The sequence below is a fragment of the Tachypleus tridentatus genome, chromosome 10 (genome assembly GCF_004210375.1).
Source record: "Tachypleus tridentatus isolate NWPU-2018 chromosome 10, ASM421037v1, whole genome shotgun sequence".
In the NCBI taxonomy this organism is placed as follows: domain Eukaryota; kingdom Metazoa; phylum Arthropoda; class Merostomata; order Xiphosura; family Limulidae; genus Tachypleus; species Tachypleus tridentatus.
In genome coordinates this window covers 116731122-116751112 of record NC_134834.1, presented here as the reverse complement: position 1 = coordinate 116751112, position 19991 = coordinate 116731122, and the positions used below count along the sequence as shown (strand labels likewise).

Sequence of the window (19991 nt, the reverse complement as noted above, 5' to 3'; positions counted from 1 at the left end):
TCTAAAAGCTTTATTATAAATACTGCATCATCAATGCCATTGTAATGTTCTGTTAAGAAGTGAAGGCTCATAGAATACATTATTCTAAAAGCTTTATTATAAATACTACATCATGAATGCCATTGTTATGTTCTGTTGAGAAGTGAAGGCCCATAGAATACATTATTCTAAAAGCTTTATTATAAATACTGCATCATGAATGCCATTGTTATGTTCTGTTGAGAAGTGAAGGCCCATAGAATACATTATTCTAAAAGCTTTATTATAAATACTGCATCATGAATGCCATTGTTATGTTCTGTTAAGAAGTGAAGGCTCATAGAATACATTATTCTAAAAGCTTTATTATAAATACTGCATCATCAATGCCATTGTAATGTTCTGTTGAGAAGTGAAGGCTCATAGAATACATTATTCTGAAAGCTTTATTATAAATACTGCATCATCAATGCCATTGTAATGTTCTGTTAAGAAGTGAAGGCTCATAGAATACATTATTCTAAAAGCTTTATTATAAATACTGCATCATGAATGCCATTGTTATGTTCCGTTAAGAAGTGAAGGCCCATAGAATACATTATTCTAAAAGCTTTATTATAAATACTGCATCATGAATGCCATTGTTATGTTCTGTTGAGAAGTGAAGGCTCATAGAATACATTATTCTAAAAGCTTTATTATAAATACTGCATCATGAATGCCATTGTTATGTTCTGTTGAGAAGTGAAGGCTCATAGAATACATTATTCTAAAAGCTTTATTATAAATACTGCATCATCAATGCCATTGTAATGTTCTGTTAAGAAGTGAAGGCTCATAGAATACATTATTCTAAAAGCTTTATTATAAATACTGCATCATCAATGCCATTGTAATGTTCTGTTAAGAAGTGAAGGCTCATAGAATACATTATTCTGAAAGCTTTATTATAAATACTGCATCATGAATACCATTGTTATGTTCTGTTGAGAAGTGAAGGCCCATAGAATACATTATTCTAAAAGCTTTATTATAAATACTGCATCATGAATGCCATTGTTATGTTCTGTTGAGAAGTGAAGGCCCATAGAATACATTATTCTAAAAGCTTTATTATAAATACTGCATCATGAATGCCATTGTTATGTTCTGTTGAGAAGTGAAGGCTCATAGAATACATTATTCTAAAAGCTTTATTATAAATACTGCATCATAAATGCCATTGTTATGTTCTGTTGAGAAGTGAAGGCTCATAGAATACATTATTCTAAAAGCTTTATTATAAATACTGCATCATGAATGCCATTGTTATGTTCTGTTGAGAAGTGAAGGCCCATAGAATACATTATTCTAAAAGCTTTATTATAAATACTGCATCATGAATGCCATTGTTATGTTCTGTTGAGAAGTGAAGGCCCATAGAATACATTATTCTAAAAGCTTTATTATAAATACTGCATCATAAATGCCATTGTTATGTTCTGTTGAGAAGTGAAGTCTCATAGAATACATTATTCTAAAAGCTTTATTATAAATACTGCATCATGAATGCCATTGTTATGTTCTGTTGAGAAGTGAAGGCCCATAGAATACATTATTCTAAAAGCTTTATTATAAATACTGCATCATCAATGCCATTGTTATGTTCTGTTGAGAAGTGAAGGCTCATAGAATACATTATTCTAAAAGCTTTATTATAAATACTGCATCATCAATGCCATTGTTATGTTCTGTTGAGAAGTGAAGGCTCATAGAATACATTATTCTAAAAGCTTTATTATAAATACTGCATCATGAATGCCATTGTTATGTTCTGTTAAGAAGTGAAGGCCCATAGAATACATTATTCTAAAAGCTTTGTTATAAATACTGCATCATCAATGCCATTGTAATGTTCTGTTGAGAAGTGAAGGCTCATAGAATACATTATTCTAAAAGCTTTATTATAAATACTGCATCATCAATGCCATTGTAATGTTCTGTTAAGAAGTGAAGGCTCATAGAATACATTATTCTAAAAGCTTTATTATAAATACTGCATCATGAATGCCATTGTTATGTTCTGTTGAGAAGTGAAGGCCCATAGAATACATTATTCTGAAAGCTTTATTATAAATACTGCATCATCAATGCCATTGTAATGTTCTGTTAAGAAGTGAAGGCTCATAGAATACATTATTCTAAAAGCTTTATTATAAATACTGCATCATCAATGCCATTGTAATGTTCTGTTAAGAAGTGAAGGCTCATAGAATACATTATTCTAAAAGCTTTATTATAAATACTGCATCATGAATGCCATTGTTATGTTCTGTTGAGAAGTGAAGGCCCATAGAATACATTATTCTAAAAGCTTTATTATAAATACTGCATCATAAATGCCATTGTTATGTTCTGTTGAGAAGTGAAGGCTCATAGAATACATTATTCTAAAAGCTTTATTATAAATACTGCATCATAAAAGCCATTGTTATGTTCTGTTGAGAAGTGAAGGCTCATAGAATACATTATTCTAAAAGCTTTATTATAAATACTGCATCATGAATGCCATTGTTATGTTCTGTTGAGAAGTGAAGGCCCATAGAATACATTATTCTAAAAGCTTTATTATAAATACTGCATCATGAATGCCATTGTTATGTTCTGTTGAGAAGTGAAGGCTCATAGAATACATTGTTCGAAAAGCTTTATTATAAATACTGCATCATGAATGCCATTATTATGTTCTGTTGAGAAGTGAAGGCTCATAGAATACATTATTCTAAAAGCTTTATTATAAATACTGCATCATGAATGCCATTGTTATGTTCTGTTGAGAAGTGAAGGCCCATAGAATACATTATTCTAAAAGCTTTATTATAAATACTGCATCATAAATGCCATTGTTATGTTCTGTTGAGAAGTGAAGACTCATAGAATACATTATTCTAAAAGCTTTATTATAAATACTGCATCATGAATGCCATTGTTATGTTCTGTTGAGAAGTGAAGGCTCATAGAATACATTATTCTAAAAGCTTTATTATAAATACTGCATCATGAATGCCATTGTTCTGTTCTGTTAAGAAGTGAAGGCCCATAGAATACATTATTCTAAAAGCTTTATTATAAATACTGCATCATAAATGCCATTGTTATGTTCTGTTGAGAAGTGAAGGCTCGTAGAATACATTATTCTAAAAGTTTTATTATAAATACTGCATCATGAATGCCATTGTTATGTTCTGTTGAGAAGTGAAGGCCCATAGAATACATTATTCTAAAAGCTTTATTATAAATACTGCATCATCAATGCCATTGTAATGTTCTGTTGAGAAGTGAAGGCCCATAGAATACATTATTCTAAAAGCTTTATTATAAATACTGCATCATAAATGTCATTGTTATGTTCTGTTGAGAAGTGAAGGCCCATAGAATACATTATTCTAAAAGCTTTATTATAAATACTGCATCATCAATGCCATTGTAATGTTCTGTTAAGAAGTGAAGGCTCATAGAATACATTATTCTAAAAGCTTTATTATAAATACTGCATCATCAATACCATTGTAATGTTCTGTTGAGAAGTGAAGGCTCATAGAATACATTATTCTAAAAGCTTTATTATAAATACTGCATCATGAATGCCATTGTTATGTTCTGTTGAGAAGTGAAGGCCCATAGAATACATTATTGTAAAAGCTTTATTATAAATACTGCATCATCAATGCCATTGTAATGTTCTGTTAAGAAGTGAAGGCTCATAGAATACATTATTCTAAAAGCTTTATTATAAATACTGCATCATGAATGCCATTGTTATGTTCTGTTGAGAAGTGAAGGCCCATAGAATAGATTATTCTAAAAGCTTTATTATAAATACTGCATCATGAATGCCATTGTTATGTTCTGTTAAGAAGTGAAGGCCCATAGAATACATTATTCTTAAAGCTTTATTATAAATACTGCATCATCAATGCCATTGTAATGTTCTGTTGATAAGTGAAGGCTCATTGAATACATTATTCTAAAAGCTTTATTATAAATACTGCATCATCAATGCCATTGTAATGTTCTGTTAAGAAGTGAAGGCTCATAGAATACATTATTCTAAAAGCTTTATTATAAATACTGCATCATGAATGCCATTGTTATGTTCTGTTGAGAAGTGAAGGCCCATAGAATACATTATTCTAAAAGCTTTATTATAAATACTGCATCATCAATGCCATTGTAATGTTCTGTTAAGAAGTGAAGGCTCATAGAATACATTATTCTAAAAGCTTTATTGTAAATACTGCATCATGAATGCCATTGTTATGTTCTGTTGAGAAGTGAAGGCCCATAGAATACATTATTCTAAAAGCTTTATTATAAATACTGCATCATCAATGCCATTGTAATGTTCTGTTGATAAGTGAAGGCTCATAGAATACATTATTCTAAAAGCTTTATTATAAATACTGCATCATCAATGCCATTGTAATGTTCTGTTAAGAAGTGAAGGCTCATAGAATACATTATTCTAAAAGCTTTATTATAAATACTGCATCATGAATGCGATTGTTATGTTCTGTTGAGAAGTGAAGGCCCATAGAATACATTATTCTAAAAGCTTTATTATAAATACTGCATCATCAATGCCATTGTAATGTTCTGTTAAGAAGTGAAGGCTCATAGAATACATTATTCTAAAAGCTTTATTATTTATATTGCATCATGAATCTCATTGTTATGTTCTGTTGAGAAGTGAAGGCCTATAAAATACATTATTCTTACAACATCTGATGAAGAACAGACTGTCTTAATGTAGAACCCAAGTTATAAATAATTCTCTTGCTGAAGGCTGTTTTAAAACAATTGTTAAAATGGTAGTAAGTACTCCATGAGAAGTGGTATGTTTAAAAAGTGCTGTTGTGTATAACTTACACCACTTGTATGTGGAAGTGCTGCATACTTTTCATTTAGTTATTAACTTGATGTTTTTCGTTTTTGAAGATTTAGCTATAGAGGTGATACTGAAAGCATATTAATGTATATTGATACATCTTACCTTTAAGCTTTTGTAACATTTAAGTAGCTTAAATGTTGTTTGTTGTCTGAATAATGAAGGAATTAAACAGCAGAGCCCAAGGGGAGGTAACTATTAGAGAGGCTTTGAATGAGCTGGATCTCTGGGGAGCCAGAGAAAGATTTTCTTTGACTGAGCATGAAGATACTCATGGAAACAAAGTTATGCTGATAAAAGACTGGAGGGATGTACTAAATAAGGTATCAGAATTTATGCTAATAAAAAAAAAAGTGTGCACTATAATAAGAATACAATAAAGAAGAGGTGACATGCAAATTACTGATGGTAAATATGAGGTTATATTCATGTTAATATGATGGTAAAGTAGAGGTTATGTTCATGTTAATATGATGGTAAGTATGAGGTTATTGTCATGTTAATATGATGGTAAAGTAGAGGTTATATTCATGTTAATATGATCTGCAAGTATAAGGTTGTATTTATGTTAAAAAATGGTAAAGTAGAGGTTATATTTATGTTAATAAAATGGTAAAGAATAGGTTATATTCAGTAAAGTGGTGAAGATGTTAATAAAGTGGTAGATATGATATTATATTTGTTTTAGTAAGATGGTAAATATGAGGTTATAGTTAGTAAAACCGTAAATATGAGGTTATGTGTGTTAGTAAAGTGGTAAATATTATATTCATGCTAATAATAGGGTAAAGATGAGATTATGTTAGTAAATATGAGATTACATTCCTGTTGGTAAAACTGTAATGTTTATATTTGTGTTAGTAAAGTGTTAAAGATGAGATTATGTTAGTAAATATGAGATTACATTCATGTTGGTAAAACTGTAATGTTTATATTTGTGTTAGTAAAGTGTCAAAGATGAGATTATGTTAGTAAATATGAGATTACATTCATGTTGGTAAAACTGTAATGTTTATATTTGTGTTAGTAAAGTGTTAAAGATGAGATTATGGATTATACATTATAGCTAACTGATACTGGCTTGATACTTGATAACTGCAAAATACATGGAATACATATACATCCTGTTGAATAGTGTTTTGTGGCTAACAAATGTTGACTTGACACTATCACTGCAAGAACATGTAGTAACCCAGTAGTCCAGTTATATACCTTGAACACAAAGTTTCATGAAGTCAGTTGTCTTAATTATTGTAAACATGCTGATTATACAGTAAGTTATTGTTGATCTTGCATCGCCTTTGTGGTATAAACTCTAAAACTCTATGTTATTGATGGTATAATGAAGACATCCTTCAACATTACAGTTTATTAGGCTCAATTCCTATACAGCCAACTTTACCTTGAGGTTGATGGAAGGTTGACCTGTATTGATACATATGTATAATTATGGTTTTCCAAGCTACAGTATTTTACAGACTAAATAATGACCTACCAAACAAGTTGTTGTTATACATTACTTAATGACTACTTTACAGATTTGTTGTTTACAAGAACATCATTTGTAGGACTTTAGTTTGGTGAAAGTTGCAATGGTTATGTGCACAATATATGAAATATTTTAATTGAAAATAGGTTGGTGATAACCAGTGTTTGATCCAGTCCCTCAAAGATTCTCCATATTATAAGAACTTTGCAGACAGAACTTCTATTTGGGAAACACGCCTGTCTACTTTAGATATCTGTCTACAACAGCTTAATTTAATACAGAGAAAGTGGGTCTACTTGGAACCAATTTTTAGCCGAGGTGCACTGCCATCTGAAGAATCTCGCTTTCAGGCTGTTAGTAACGACTTTAGGTAATATGTTGGTTTACTTTAGGTAATATGTTGGTTTACTTTAGGTAATGTGTTGGTTTACTTTAGGTAATGTGTTGGTTTACTTCAGGTAATGTGTTGGTCTACTTTAGGTAATGTGTTGGTCAACTCCTTGTAGTTTACATTTTAAATTAAATTAATTTTTACTCCACTGTATTGTAGTAATTTACAATTGTGTTAAAATCTCTCCCTTCATAATGTCTGTTTTCACCTATTCTGATGAAGAAAACTAAAAAATAATTATTATATGCATCTAATAATATACAAAAGATTGTTTAACTATTTAATTATTCATATTTTTGTATTTTTTATACACACTTAGATACAAAAAATACTGTACCTGTCTTTTGTACACACTTAGATACAAAAAATACTGTACCTGTCTTTTATATACACTTAGATACAAAAAATACTGTACCGGTCCTTTATACACACTTAGATACAAAAAATACTGTACCTGTCTTTTATATACACACTTAGATACAAAAAATACTGTACCTGTCTTTTATATACACTTAGATACAAAAAATACTGTACCTGTCTTTTATACACACTTAGATACAAAAAATACTGTACCTGTCTTTTATACACACTTAGATACAAAAAATACTGTACCTGTCTTTTATACACACTTAGATACAAAAAATACTGTACCTGTCTTTTATACACACTTAGATACAAAAAATACTGTACCTGTCTTTTATATACACTTAGATACAAAAAATACTGTACCTGTCTTTTATATACACTTAGATACAAAAAATACTGTACCTGTCCTTTATACACACTTAGATACAAAAAATACTGTACCTGTCTTTTTATATACACTTAGATACAAAAAATACTGTACCTGTCTTTTATATACACTTAGATACAAAAAAATACTGTACCTGTCCTTATATACACTTAGATACAAAAAAATACTGTACCTGTCTTTTATACACACTTAGATACAAAAAATATTGTACCTGTCCTTTATACACACTTAGATACAAAAAATACTGTACCGGTCCTTTATACACACTTAGATACAAAAAATACTGTACCGGTCCTTTATACACACTTAGATACAAAAAATACTGTATTTGTCTTTTATACACACTTAGATACAAAAAAATACTGTAACGGTCCTTTATACACACTTAGATACAAAAAATACTGTACCTGTTTTTTATATACACACTTAGATACAAAAAATACTGTACCTGTCTTTTATATACACCTGGATACAAAAAATACTGTACCTGTCCTTTATACACACTTAGATACAAAAAATACTGTACCGGTCCTTTATACACACTTAGATACAAAAAATACTGTACCTGTCTTTTATATACACACTTAGATACAAAAAATACTGTACCTGTCTTTTATATACACCTGGATACAAAAAATACTGTACCTGTCCTTTATACACACTTAGATATAAAAAATATTGTACCGGTCCTTTATACACACTTAGATACAAAAAATACTGTACCTGTCTTTTATACACACTTAGATACAAAAAATACTGTACCTGTCTTTTATACACACTTAGATACAAAAAATACTGTATCTGTCTTTTATACACACTTAGATACAAAAAATACTGTATCTGTCCTTTATACACACTTAGATACAAAAAATACTGTATCTGTCCTTTATACACACTTAGATACAAAAAATACTGTACCTGTCCTTTATACACACTTAGATACAAAAAATACTGTATTTGTCTTTTATACACACTTAGATACAAAAAATACTGTACCTGTCTTTTATATACACACTTAGATACAAAAAATACTGTATCTGTCCTTTATACACACTTAGATACAAAAAATACTGTACCGGTCCTTTATACACACTTAGATACAAAAAATACTGTACCTGTCTTTTATATACACACTTAGATACAAAAAATACTGTATCTGTCCTTTATACACACTTAGATACAAAAAATACTGTACCTGTCTTTTATATACACACTTAGATACAAAAAATACTGTACCTGTCTTTTATATACATCTGGATACAAAAAATACTGTACCTGTCTTTTATATACATCTGGATACAAAAAATACTGTACCTGTCCTTTATATACACACTTAGATACAAAAAATACTGTACCTGTCTTTTATATACACACTTAGATATAAAAAATATTGTACCTGTCTTTTATACACACTTAGATACAAAAAATACTGTACCGGTCCTTTATACACACTTAGATACAAAAAATACTGTACCTGTCTTTTATATACACACTTAGATACAAAAAATACTGTACCTGTCTTTTATATACACCTGGATACAAAAAATACTGTACCTGTCCTTTATACACACTTAGATATAAAAAATACTGTACCTGTCTTTTATACACACTTAGATACAAAAAATACTGTACCTGTCTTTATATACACACTTAGATACAAAAAAATACTGTACCTGTCCTTTATACACACTTAGATACAAAAAATACTGTACCTGCCCTTTATACACACTTAGATACAAAAAATACTGTACCTGTCCTTTATACACACTTAGATACAAAAAATACTGTACCTGTCTTTTATACACACTGAGATACAAAAAATACTGTACCTGTCCTTTATATACACACTTAGATACAAAAAATACTGTACCTATCTTTTATATCCACACTTAGATACAAAAAATACTGTACCTGTCTTTTATACACACTTAGATACAAAAAATACTGTACCTGTCCTTTATATACACACTGAGATACAAAAAATACTGTACCTGTCCTTTATATACACACTTAGATACAAAAAATACTGTACCTGTCTTTTATACACACTTAGATACAAAAAATACTGTACCTGTCTTTTATACACACTTAGATACAAAAAATACTGTACCTGTCCTTTATATACACACTTAGATACAAAAAATACTGTACCTGTCTTTTATATAGACCTGGATACAAAAAATACTGTACCTGTCTTTTATATACACACTTAGATACAAAAAATACTGTACCTGTCTTTTATATAGACCTGGATACAAAAAATACTGTACCTGTCTTTTATATACACTTAGATACAAAAAATACTGTACCTGTCTTTTATACACACTTGGATACAAAAAATACTGTACCTGTCCTTTATATACACACTTAGATACAAAAAATACTGTACCTGTCTTTTATATAGACCTGGATACAAAAAATACTGTACCTGTCTTTTATATAGACCTGGATACAAAAAATACTGTACCTGTCTTTTATATACACACTTAGATACAAAAAAATACTGTACCTGTCTTTTATATACACACTTAGATTCAAAAAATACTGTACCTGTCTTTTATATAGACCTGGATACAAAAAATACTGTACCTGTCTTTTATATACACTTAGATACAAAAAATACTGTACCTGTCTTTTATACACACTTGGATACAAAAAATACTGTACCTGTCCTTTATATACACACTTAGATACAAAAAATACTGTACCTGTCTTTTATATACACACTTAGATTCAAAAAATACTGTACCTGTCTTTTATATACACACTTAGATACAAAAAATACTGTACCTGTCTTTATATACACACTTAGATTCAAAAAATACTGTACCTGTCTTTATATACACACTTAGAAAAAAATACTGTACCTGTCTTTTATATACACCTGGATACAAAAAATACTGCATGTCTTTTATACACACCTGGATACAAAAATACTGTATGTCTTTATATACACCTGGATACAAAAAATACTGTACCTGTCTTTTATACACACCTGGATACAAAAAATACTGTACCTGTCTTTTATACACACCTGGATACAAAAAATACTGTACCTGTCCTTTATACACACTTTGATACAAAAAATACTGTACCTGTCTTTTATACACACTAAGATACAAAAAATACTGTACCTGTCTTTTATATACACCTGGATACAAAAAATACTGTACCTGTCTTTTATATACACCTGGATACAAAAAATACCGTACCTGTCTTTTATATACACACTTAGATACAAAAATACTGTACCTGTCTTTTATACACACTTGGATACAAAAAATACTGTACCTGTCTTTTATACACACCTGGATACAAAAAATACTGTACCTGTCTTTTATACACACCTGGATACAAAAATACTGTACCTTTCTTTTATATACACTTGGATACAAAAAATACTGTACCTGTCCTTTATATACACACTTAGATACAAAAAATACTGTACCTGTCTTTTATATACACACTTAGATTCAAAAAATACTGTACCTGTCTTTTATATACACACTTAGATACAAAAAATACTGTACCTGTCTTTTATATACACACTTAGATTCAAAAAATACTGTACCTGTCTTTTATATACACACTTAGATTAAAAAAATACTGTACCTGTCTTTTATATACACCTGGATACAAAAAATACTGCATGTCTTTTATACACACCTGGATACAAAAAATACTGCATGTCTTTTATACACACCTGGATACAAAAAATACTGTACCTGTCTTTTATACACACCTGGATACAAAAAATACTGTACCTGTCTTTTATACACACCTGGATACAAAAAATACTGTACCTGTCCTTTATACACACTTTGATACAAAAAATACTGTACCTGTCTTTTATACACACTAAGATACAAAAAATACTGTACCTGTCTTTTATATACACCTGGATACAAAAAATACTGTACCTGTCTTTTATATACACCTGGATACAAAAAATACCGTACCTGTCTTTTATATACACACTTAGATACAAAAGTACTGTACCTGTCTTTTATACACACTTGGATACAAAAAATACTGTACCTGTCTTTTATATACACCTGGATACAAAAAATACTGTACCTGTCTTTTATACACACCTGGATACAAAAATACTGTACCTTTCTTTTATATACACTAAAATATTAACACACTGTACCTTGTTTTTATACACACTAAAATATCAACACACTGTACCTGTCTTTTATACACACCAAAATATCAACACACTGTAACTGTCTTTTATACACACTAAAATATCAACACACTGTACCTCTCTTTTATACACACTAGATGAAGTAACCTTCAATCTAAGATAACGTTCTGGCTAGATGAAGTAACCTTCAGTCTAAGAAATTGTTTTGGCTAGATGAAGTAACCTTCAATCTAAGATAACATTCTGGCTGGATGAAGTAATCTTCAATCTAGGATAACGTGCTGCCTAGGTGAAGTAATCTGCATTTTGTTTAATTATTATTCAAGGGGTATTATGCAGAACTTGACAAGAGATGACAGGGTGATTTCGTTTACAAATATATCAGGACTCAACTCAACATTGGGAAACCTTGTTGACCAACTACATCGTTGTCAAAAAGCTTTAAATCAGTTTTTGGAGGTAAGAATAGGCTATATATCCTTTATTTTTTCAGTAGATATGAATGTATAAATACAGTTATATTAATTGTACAGTGAAGTGAATGGAAACCATAAGTCACTAACCATTCGCTAGGAAATGATTTGATATTGAGATTTTTTTTTTTTAAACTTTTAATACCATGTTTCTCCGAAAATAAGACAGGGCTTATATTAATTTTCACTCCAAAATATGACACTAGGGCTTATTTTCGGGGGATGTCTTATTTTGATATATTAAAAAAATGAAGTTACAAAGTAAAAATTATAAGACCTCTAAATAAATAGAAATTACGAAAAACATTCAGAAACTCAATTTGATCAATACTTAAACAAACTAATTAACTAACTATTAAACTAATTAATAAATTAATTTTTTTTTATTTCTTTCCTCTTCCTGCCACTCTTAACTAGGGCTTATATTAAGGGTAGGGCTTATATTAAAACTATCCCCAAAAATCACACTAGGTCTTATTTTATGGGTAGGTCTTATTATCGGAGAAACACGGTAGTAACTTTCCATAAGGCAAACATGAAAAGTTATTTTAATCACTTGGGTTTCTTCTTTTGCTAAAGTATATAATGATCTAAGAGTGGTTCTCTGTAGTTAACTGTAAGTGTTAAGATTCATTTATCTAATTGTTAGAACAAGAACTCAGATCAGGCTCATGATGGTTGCATCTATGTATTAAATAAGTACAGTGAATGTAAGGTATTTTATGTGATGTTTTACAGTTGAGATTAGGATGTTTTTATGTGATGTTACAACTGAGATTAGGATGTTTTTATGTGATGTTTTACAACTGAGATTAGGATGTTTTTATGTGATGTTTTACAACTGAGATTAGGATGTTTTTATGTGTTGTTTTACAACTGAGATTAGGATGTTTTTATGTGATGTTTTACAAGTGAGATTAGGATGTTTTTATGTGATGTTTTACAAGTGAGATTAGGATGTTTTTATGTGATGTTTTACAACTGAGATTAGGACATTTTATGTGATGTTTTACAACTGAGATCAGGATGTTTTATGTGATGTTTTACAACTAAGATTAGGATGTTTTTATGTGATGTTTTACAACTGAGATTAGGATGTTTTTATGTGTTGTTTTACAACTGAGATTAGGATGTTTTTATGTGATGTTTTACAAGTGAGATTAGGATGTTTTTATGTGATGTTTTACAAGTGAGATTAGGATGTTTTATGTGATGTTTTACAACTGAGATTAGGACATTTTGTGTGATGTTTTACAACTGAGATCAGGATGTTTTATGTGATGTTTTACAACTAAGATTAGGATGTTTTTATGTGATGTTTTACAACTGAGATTAGGATGTTTTCATGTGATGTTTTACAACTGAGATTAGGATGTTTTTATGTGATGTTTTACAACTGAGATTAGGATGTTTTTATGTGTTGTTTTACAACTGAGATTAGGATGTTTTTATGTGATGTTTTACAAGTGAGATTAGGATGTTTTTATGTGATGTTTTACAAGTGAGATTAGGATGTTTTTATGTGATGTTTTACAACTGAGATTAGGACATTTTATGTGATGTTTTACAACTGAGATCAGGATGTTTTATGTGATGTTTTACAACTAAGATTAGGATGTTTTTATGTGATGTTTTACAACTGAGATTAGGATGTTTTTATGTGTTGTTTTACAACTGAGATTAGGATGTTTTTATGTGATGTTTTACAAGTGAGATTAGGATGTTTTTATGTGATGTTTTACAAGTGAGATTAGGATGTTTTTATGTGATGTTTTACAACTGAGATTAGGACATTTTGTGTGATGTTTTACAACTGAGATCAGGATGTTTTATGTGATGTTTTACAACTAAGATTAGGATGTTTTTATGTGATGTTTTACAACTGAGATTAGGATGTTTTCATGTGATGTTTTACAACTGAGATTAGGATGTTTTTATGTGATGTTTTACAAGTGAGATTAGGATGTTTTTATGTGATGTTTTACAACTGAGATTAGGATGTTTTTATGTGATGTTTTACAACTGAGATTAGGACATTTTATGTGATGTTTTACAACTGAGATCAGGATGTTTTATGTGATGTTTTACAACTAAGATTAGGATGTTTTTATGTGATGTTTTACAAGTGAGATTAGGATGTTTTATGTGATGTTTTACAACTGAGATTAGGATATTTTATGTGATGTTTTATAACTGAGATTAGGATGTTTTATGTGATGTTTTATAACTGAGATTAGGATGTTTTATGTGATGTTTTACAACTGAGATCAGGATGTTTTATGTGATGTTTTACAACTGAGATCAGGATGTTTTATGTGATGTTTTACAACTGAGATCAGGATGTTTTATGTGATGTTTTACAACTGAGATCAGGATGTTTTATGTGATGTTTTACAACTGAGATTAGGATGTTTTATGTGATGTTTTACAACTGAGATTAGGATGTTTTTATGTGATGTTTTACAACTGAGATTAGGACATTTTATGTGATGTTTTACAACTGAGATCAGGATGTTTTATGTGATGTTTTACAACTAAGATTAGGATGTTTTTATGTGATGTTTTACAACTGAGATTAGGATATTTTTATGTGATGTTTTATAACTGAGATTAGGATGTTTTTATGTGATGTTTTACAACTGAGATCAGGATGTTTTTATGTGATGTTTTACAACTGAGATCAGGATGTTTTATGTGATGTTTTACAACTGAGATCAGGATGTTTTATGTGATGTTTTACAACTGAGATCAGGATGTTTTATGTGATGTTTTACAACTGAGATTAGGATGTTTTTATGTGATGTTTTACAACTGAGATCAGGATGTTTTTATGTGATGTTTTATAACTGAGATCAGGATGTTTTTATGTGATGTTTTACAACTGAGATCAGGATGTTTTTATGTGATGTTTTACAACTGAGATTAGAACGTTTAATGTGATGTTTTACAACTGAGATTAGTACGTTTAATGTGATGTTTTACAACTGAGATTAAGACGTTTTTGTGTGATGTTTTATAACTGAGATTAGGACGTTTTTATGTGATGTTGTACAACTGAGATTAGGACATTTTGCATATGTAACCCTAAATGATGGATATGTGTATATCTTGATTTTTCTTTTGCTTTCACTTGAAACTTTCACTTGTAACCCTAAATGATGGATATATGTATATTTAGATTTATCTTGTGGTTTAACTTGCAATCTACATTTGTAACCATAAATGTTGGATATATGTATTGATTTTTATTCTGGTTTCACCTGAAATATGCATTTATAATTTTAGATGATTCATTTACATATTGATTTATTGTGTAGTTTCATTTGATTCCTACTTATGTAATCTGAAGTTAAAATCAAGAATTTTATTAACTTATTTGTTAATGTGAAATTGGAACGTTCTGTTTAACTACTTTATTGTTGGTCTTTAGTCATCTGTGGAATAAAAAAAAAAGTCATAAACTGAGGTGTTTCTTTGTGTGTTAGATGAAACGTTCTCTGTTTCCACGGTTTTACTTTTTGGGCGATGAAGATCTGCTGGAGATTCTAGGTCAGGCCACAAGACCAAATATTATACAGGCTCACTTGAAGAAACTTTTTGGTGGCATATACCAGGTAGACTTTGATGATGTAGAAACCTGTATTACAGCCATGAGGTCCCTGGAGGGGGAAGTTGTCAGTCTGGAAAATAAAGTCAAAATTTCACCTCAAGTAGAGGCTAGTATCATGTGGCTATTACATATACTTTGAAAATTACATGTTAACTGCAATACCTGAAAATATATACACCATCTTGATGGTGTCAGCTAAGTGTACTTATAAAAAAAATTGTAAAACGTGCAACATTCAAGTACAGTGTAGCTAATTAATAAAGTTAGAGTTCACTTAGAATGTTTTTATCTCATTTTGTTCAAAGACATTACTTATCTTGATACCTACATAATGAAACTAAATATTCATTTATTTTAATGAATATCTAAAGTTTATTAATTATCTATTTCTATTGAACATGTATCAAAGAGACACATTTCAAAAGTAATGAAATAAACAGTTCTGTTAGATTTGTTTTCAATATGTTTTATTTGTGGTATAAAAGTGAAAAGTAGTTATACATTTTAGAAAAAGATGCATAATAAGAAATTGTATGTATTAGTTAGAAATATACTGAAGGTAAAGAGTTAATAATAGCCTTTAAAAGGTTCAGTTATAAGTATCATTAAGGTAAAGAGAAAGAGTTCAAATTCATTAGTGTTAACTGTTGTTGTAAAACATTATTTCAAACTATTAGGAATGTTAGAATTTTAATAATGTTAAACTAATGTTTATTAAAAGGTCGTCATTAATGTGTTGTTAATTTGACTTTATGTTCAATAACTATGAATATTTTAAAATTTAAAATCCACTTCTTTTACATAATAGGTATGGTTGGGAGAGTTAGCCAAAGAAATGAAAAACACATTAAAAACCCTTTTGAAGCAGTGCTTACAATTAAGTCGTTCACATGGGCCAGGTGGTCTCAACCCATCATTGTTTCCTTCACAGGTTAAGAATTCTTGAATTAATACTTTAGAACAGGATGTTTTCTATTTTGTATTACTCAGAATATTCACAAAGACCATGAGGTCTTTATCCTTCATTGTTTTCTTCACTGGTCAAGAATGTTTTAAAACCAAGAACTACAGGTTCAAACAGTATTAGTATAGTCTTTCATATGTTGACATGAAAACGTTAGGTAACAAAATCTGTACAGTGTCAAGTAGTATTAGTATAGTTTACATATATTGACATAAAAACATTAGGTAACAAAATCTGTACAGTTTCAAGTAGTATCAGTATAGTTTACATATGTTGACATAAAAACATTAGGTAACAAAATCTCTACAGTTTCAACTAGTATTAGTATAGTTTACATATGTTGACATAAAAACATCAGGTAACAAAATCTGTACAGTTTCAACTAGTATTAGTTAGTTTACATATGTTGACATAAAAACATTAGGTAACAAAATCTGTACAGTTTCAAGTAGTATTAGTATAGTTTACATATATTGACATAAAAACATTAGGTAACAAAATCTGTACAGTTTCAAGTAGTATTAGTTAGTTTACATATGTTGACATGAACACGTTAGGTAACAAAATCTGTACAGTTTCAAGTAGTATTAGTATAGTTTACATATGTTGACTTAAAAACATTAGGTAACAAAATCTGTACAGTTTCAACTAGTATTAGTTAGTTTACATATGTTGACATGAACACGTTAGGTAACAAAATCTGTACAGTTTCAAGTAGTATTAGTATAGTTTACATATGTTGACTTAAAAACATTAGGTAACAAAATCTGTACAGTTTCAACTAGTATTAGTATAGTTTACATATGTTGACATAAAAACATTAGGTAACAAAATCTGTACAGTTTCAAGTAGTATTAGTATAGTTTACATATGTTGACATAAAAACATTAGGTAACAAAATCTGTACAGTTTCAAGTAGTATTAGTATAGTTTACATATGTTGACATAAAAACATTAGGTAACAAAATCTGTACAGTTTCAAGTAGTATTAGTTAGTTTACATATGTTGACATAAAAACATTAGGTAACAAAATCTGTACAGTTTCAAGTAGTATTAGTTAGTTTACATATGTTGACATAAAAACATTAGGTAACAAAATCTGTACAGTTTCAAGTAGTATTAGTATAGTTTACATATGTTGACATAAAAACATTAGGTAACAAAATCTGTACAGTTTCAACTAGTATTAGTATAGTTTACATATGTTGACATGAACACGTTAGGTAACAAAATCTGTACAGTTTCAAGTAGTATTAGTATAGTTTACATATATTGACATAAAAACATTAGGTAACAAAATCTGTACAGTTTCAAGTAGTATTAGTTAGTTTACATATGTTGACATGAACACGTTAGGTAACAAAATCTGTACAGTTTCAAGTAGTATTAGTTAGTTTGCATATGTTGACATGAACACGTTAGGTAACAAAATCTGTACAGTTTCAAGTAGTATTAGTTAGTTTACATATGTTGACATAAAAACATGAGGTAACAAAATCTGTACAGTTTCAAGTAGTATTAGTTAGTTTACATATGTTGACATAAAAACATTAGGTAACAAAATCTGTACAGTGTCAAGTAGTATTAGTATAGTTTACATATATTGACATAAAAACATTAGGTAACAAAATCTGTACAGTTTCAACTAGTATTAGTATAGTTTACATATGTTGACATAAAAACATTAGGTAACAAAATCTGTACAGTTTCAACTAGTATTAGTATAGTTTACATATGTTGACATAAAAACATTAGGTAACAAAATCTGTACAGTTTCAACTAGTATTAGTTAGTTTACATATGTTGACATAAAAACATTAGGTAACAAACTGTAGTTAAGAACTACAGTTTCAAATATTATTAGCACAGTTTTTCAAGTTTTGACTTAAAAAATTGTTTTGTTTTAAAAATTGTTCACTGTAACAATTAATTTAAAAAGCAGTAGAATTGAAAATGTGATATAGGAAAAAGTTTAAAATAAAATTGTTGTTTAGAATGTCAACAGCAAAATAAATAGAAGATCAGACTTAGAGTAGAGCTGTCACGAATTGAAAATTTTCCTTTCAGATCCTCTGTTTAACAGAACAGGTTCTATTCACGGAACGCTGTGAAGCAGCTATTAAAGGTGGTGTTTTACCTTCTTTCTTGAAGGAAATGAATGCTCAATTAGACTCTTATACAAATGTAGACTTGGGTGGAGAGTCAGAAACAGAAGTGTTAGAACTGAAGTTAAAGGCTTTAATTCTAGACACCATTCATGCTATAGATGTGGTTGAACAGCTGATTGCTAACCATGTGGATAGCCTTAGTAATTGGCATTGGCAGAAACAGTTGAGGTCAGTATAGATTTATTTAGCTGTAACTTAATTTTATGTCTTAAGTTGTCATCAAAGTAGCATTAATAAATTTAAATAAAGGAAATATTAACATTGAAAATACATGTTTTACATGTAGTGGTGTTTTGTTAACATTTTACATTTCCACTTCCATGTGTATACTCATATATACACCAAAGTCACAGAGTTCTTCTGTGACTGTGAACCTTTCACGTTTCATCTTCCACCATTATTCTCGCACATATATCAAAGTCACAGAGATTTTGGTCAACATTTGTTTGTAAAAGTTGGCATTTTGTTTGTTTTTAGTTAAGAGGACGTATTCTGGAAGTGATAGTTGCATTTAACATGAACAATTATATCCTGATTTTATCTTAACCTGTGCTAGTGTATTTCGGACTAGAAGTTCTTGAAACCATTACATTCAGCTGTATTAACTGTTTTAATATGAAACTTTTGTATTTGTTTGTAAATAACATGATGAGAAATAAAGAAGTGGCTACTCTTTCATAAAATTAATTATATATCTAAGTAAAATACGTTTTAGATTTTACATGAGAGAAGATGGTGTTGCTGTTGTGAGGATGGTAGATGCAGAGTTTGATTACACTTTTGAATACCAAGGAAATGCTCAAAAATTGGTTCACACACCCTTGACTGACAAGTGCTATCTCACACTAACTCAGGGTAAGAATCAATATAATTTTGTGCCCTACACTGAAATTGTATAAAGGAATCTTGGTTGTTAAGAAACATGTAGTAGTACAAGTGTTATTAAAATTGTTTTGCTTATAGTTTTTATATTAGCATTATGATAAGATAAACTTGTTGCATGTTAGAGCAGAATATATTAATCCTATTTCTCCATTTACTGAATTTATTCCAGTTTTACAAATGTTGTATATTTTGACGTACCA

At 29.5% G+C, this 19991-nt stretch overlaps 1 protein-coding gene across 1 annotated transcript in view; it reads left to right on the top strand.

The window, feature by feature from the left end:
• The window catches only part of LOC143230147 (cytoplasmic dynein 2 heavy chain 1-like), a 291177-nt gene that overhangs the window by 75134 nt on the left and 196052 nt on the right, over positions 1-19991 (top strand). The window contains 7 exon segments of the mRNA XM_076463222.1: positions 5071-5229; positions 6542-6765; positions 12017-12149; positions 15649-15879; positions 16582-16704; positions 18806-19074; positions 19622-19761. Coding sequence (XP_076319337.1) covers positions 5071-5229; positions 6542-6765; positions 12017-12149; positions 15649-15879; positions 16582-16704; positions 18806-19074; positions 19622-19761 — 1279 coding nt within the window.